Source organism: Nestor notabilis, unplaced genomic scaffold (assembly GCF_000696875.1).
Source record: "Nestor notabilis isolate BGI_N333 unplaced genomic scaffold, ASM69687v1 scaffold15894, whole genome shotgun sequence".
In the NCBI taxonomy this organism is placed as follows: Eukaryota; Metazoa; Chordata; class Aves; order Psittaciformes; family Psittacidae; genus Nestor; species Nestor notabilis.
Genome location: NW_009925317.1, coordinates 77,690 through 81,683, shown reverse-complemented (window position 1 = coordinate 81,683; position 3,994 = coordinate 77,690). Strand labels below are relative to the sequence as shown.

The window sequence follows — 3,994 nt, the reverse complement described above, 5'->3', positions numbered from 1 at the left end:
GAAGGCACGCACTTCCTCGTAGTCCATCGGGCGGAGAATATAAACATCCCCGTTTTCAGAGTTGACCGACACGACGGGCTGCTCCTTCCCCTCCTGCCGCACCAGCGCGTAGTTTATGTGGGCGTTGTTTCCCGCGTCTGCGTCTGTGGCGTTCACGCTGCCTATCCGGAGCATGGGGCTATTGTTCTCCGTGACCGACATGGTGTAAACCTCCTGGGTGAATTCTGGGAAATTGTCGTTCACGTCCGATATCTGCACAAAGAGGTTTTTCCGGGAGCTGAGCCGCGTGGTGCCCCAGTCCATGGCTGTGACGGTGATGTTGTATTCCGCCGTCCTCTCCCTGTCCAGGGGCGCGTTCGTTCTCAGTTCGTAGTAATTATCAAAAGTCGGAGTGAGACTGAAAGGCAAGTCCCCTTCGATCGAGCACTCTGTCCTGCCGTTATCCCCGGAGTCCCGGTCTCGCACACTGAACAGGGCTACCACGGTGCGGGGCGGGGCAGCCTCGGGGATGGAGGCTATGAGGGAAGTGAGTGCTATCTCCGGAGCGTTGTCATTCACGTCCAGGACCTCCACCTGCACTTTGCAATGCGCCGACAGCCCCCCACCGTCAGTGGCTTTCACCACCATCTCGTGGGTTTTCTCTTCCTCGAAATCCAGGTTGCCCGCCACCCGTATCTCCCCGGTGGTGGGGTTCAGCTCGAAGAGCTGCCGGGACCGCTCCGGTGTCTGGGTAAAGGCGTACCACACTTTCCCGGAGGACCCTTCGTCGGGATCCGTGGCCGTCACTCTGACCACCAGCTGCTCCGGGGGGCTGTTCTCAGTTAGGCGCACCTCGTAGACTTCCTGACCAAAGACAGGGGTGTTGTCATTGGCATCCAACACTACGATCCGGACCTGAGCCGTCCCCGACCTAGGTGGTGAGCCCCCGTCGGTTGCTGTAATAAGTAAATTCATCTCTCGCTGCTCTTCGCGGTCCAGCTGGCGCTGTAGGACGAGCTCCGCATATTTCTTTCCATTTTTCCCTGTTTCCAGAGAGAGGGAGAAATGTGAATTTGATCCGAGGCTGTAGTTCTGCAAACCGTTACTGCCCACGTCCTGGTCTTGGGCGCTTTCCAGAGGGAAACGAGACCCAGGAGATGCCGTTTCCAGAATCTCTAAAACCATCTCCTTCTCCGGGAACACGGGGGAGTTGTCGTTCACGTCACGAACCTCCACCTCCCCTCGGACCAGTTGCAATGGATTTTCAAGGAATATCTTAAACACGAGCGTGCAGCTGTCGCTCTGCGGACAGATCTTCTCTCGGTCCAGCGAATTCTTTGCCGTCAGGACTCCGGTGTTTTGATTAAGGCGGAAAAGCTGCTCGTTCCCGTCAGACACAACGCGGGCCTTGCGAGCCACGAGATGACTCGGAGAAACCCCCAGGTCCTTTGCAATATTGGTGACAAAGGAGTCTCTCTCCATTTCCTCCAGCAGAAAATAGCGGAGGGTTTCTGTCGCGCTCTGACACACGCAAACGCACAGAAAAAACAAGATCACTTGCCTCTTGCTATCTCTGTTCCGTCCCCCGCATGCCATTACTCTCCAGAAAAACCGTCCACCGTCCTCCGCGATTCCCAGCATTTTTAAGCAGCGTCCGAGGCAGAGAGGTGTTTGTCAGGATTCCCGGGGTTGTGGCGTCTGAAAGCCTCCGAGCACCCCAGCTCCGCGCCGCGCAGCCCTTTCCGAGCAGCTCCTACGGCTTTTTTTGTCTCCCTGTGCCTGCAAACCCGGGGTAGGCAGCGGAACCTGCTGGTCTGTGGGCAACATCCCCACCCAGCGTCGTAAGGGGGAATAGTCCGTCCCTCTGCCTTACTCGGAGCAGAGCTGCTGGGCCGGAGCTTGCTGCTCGAATCTGTACCCTCCCTGCCAAACCGAAGCCAACGGGCGCAGTGTAAATGCTCTCCTCCCTTGGAAGCCGGCTTCCTCCCTGCATGCTCTGGGTACCACTTTCACAGCTCACTCCCACGAATTCTTCATATACAGCTTTTGGGTTTCCTCTGTGTGGTGCAGCCATAGCAAGGTCTGCCACTTCCACAGGGTGGGTTGTGGGATTTTCTTTCTCCTCGTGGTAATCAGCACAAAGGTAGTTGGAAAGGGGGCGGGTAGGAGAAGATTATGCGATCTGGTTCCAGAGAGATGACAGGACTAGGTTCCCGAAAGTAAGTGCTTCCCTATCACCACAACTCACCATCACACTAGAATGATAATGCTTCTCTAGGACACATCATCCTAATGCTTCTTCACTTCGTGTATCACACCTCTCACAAACGACATAAAACTTTAAGGCTTTTCTGTGCAAAAAGCGTTTTTCTCCCCCCACCCTTTGCAAACTGCTGACCCTTGCACCCATAAGTGTGTCTCTGTACAACACATTAATGAAAAATGTCCCCAGCTGTACACAGACATGGAAATGCTGCAACCTGCTTTCCTGTTTTAGAGGTATCACAGAATCACAAACTGGTTTGAGCTGGAAGCGACATTAAAGCTCATCTAGTTCCGACCCCCCTGCCACGGGCAAGGGCACCTTCCACTAGACCAGGTTGCTCCAAGCCCCGTCCAACCTGGCCTTGAACACTGCCAGGGGTAGGGCAGCCACAGTTTCTCTGGGCAACCTGTGTCAGTGTCTCACCACCTTCACAGTGAAGACTTTTTTTCCTAATATCTAATCTAAATTTCCCCTCTTTAAAGCCATTACACCTTGTCCTGTCCTTACCTGCCCTTAAAAAAAAGCTACGCTCCAGATTTCTTGTAGGACCCTTTAGGCATTGGAAGCTGCCCTAAGGTCTCTGGGGGATGACTTCTCCAGGCTGAACAACCCCAACTCTCTCCACCTGTCTTCATAAGACAGCATACAATCCTTTCTCCTCTACTGTTACTCCACAGGCTTAAAAATGCTTTAAAGGTTCCTCTACTCAGACGTCAAATCTGAATTCCTTTCTCTGTGTAAGGATACACAGCCTACAGCTATTTAATACAAAAGCCAAGGAAATAGGAGAGCTCATAAATACCCAGATACGCAAAAGCTAATGGGCAGGAGATAAAGGAGTTAATAGCAAGGACCCGGCATCTAATGACGCAATTAAAGGAACCATTCAAGTGTAAACCACAAGAAGTTCAACCAGAAACCACAAGTGACCCAGCGGCGAGCTCCGGGAAAGGCCCATGCCACGTACTGCTGGTGTGCTATTTTTTTGTATATACGGAAAGTATCCCGACCTCCTTGGTTTTCACACCTTTCCTTTAATTTCCTAGGTGTTTCACCTTTACTTTTTATTTGCTAAAAGGGTTGCCACTCTCCAGCAATACTCATCAGGTGAAGTCTTAGAAATTCGCTGATGCCTTCATTTGTTTTAAAATAAAAAACTTCGTGACTGTATCAGCAGGAGAATGTAACAGCCAAGGTTGACTTTTACAGAATTTTAGCTACATTTTTAGCTATTAGGACTTTGCACAGGTGCAGCCATCTTTTGTGATTTCTTCTTACCCCTTCTTTGACTTGGAAGGGTAATAGAATTGAAAAGGCTAACTTACATCAAAGATCAGGTAAGCTCTTTCTTCCTTTCTTCCCTTCCAGGGACATGTCAATGTCCATCTCTTGAGTTGCTGTCATTCTCACCAGCACAGAAGCTTGATGTAAAACCTAACATAGGTCAAGTACAGCGGTAGATAACGTTGATTTTTTTTATTCCTGCTATACAAAAGTAACAGTGATACCTGGAATCCATTTGCTTTGTGCCCTTGCCAGTGCTCCTGCTCAGCTCTTGGCACCTCCTAGAGAGGAAGGTGGTTTTGCTTCTACATAACCTAATTTTGGAACAGATACAAGCTGAGAAGAGCTTCCACAGACACTTCCCACCCTCTCAGCAATAACCTGGCAATTGTTACTCGCCTCATTTCAGAAGGGGAATGATGTCCTTCAACTTCAAGTGTAGAAGAGTGTAAAAGGAGCAGTGAT

The 3,994-nt window shown here is 51.0% G+C and overlaps 1 protein-coding gene across 1 annotated transcript; it reads right to left on the bottom strand.

The window, feature by feature from the left end:
- Window positions 1-6: 6 nt before the first annotated feature.
- LOC104404554 (protocadherin beta-15-like) lies at window positions 7-1,620 on the bottom strand (the record flags this gene model as incomplete). The annotated part of the gene is made up of 1 exon (XM_010013010.1): window positions 7-1,620. A coding segment is annotated over exon 1 (1,614 nt), but the record flags the coding sequence as incomplete, so codon positions are not given.
- Window positions 1,621-3,994: the final 2,374 nt, after the last annotated feature.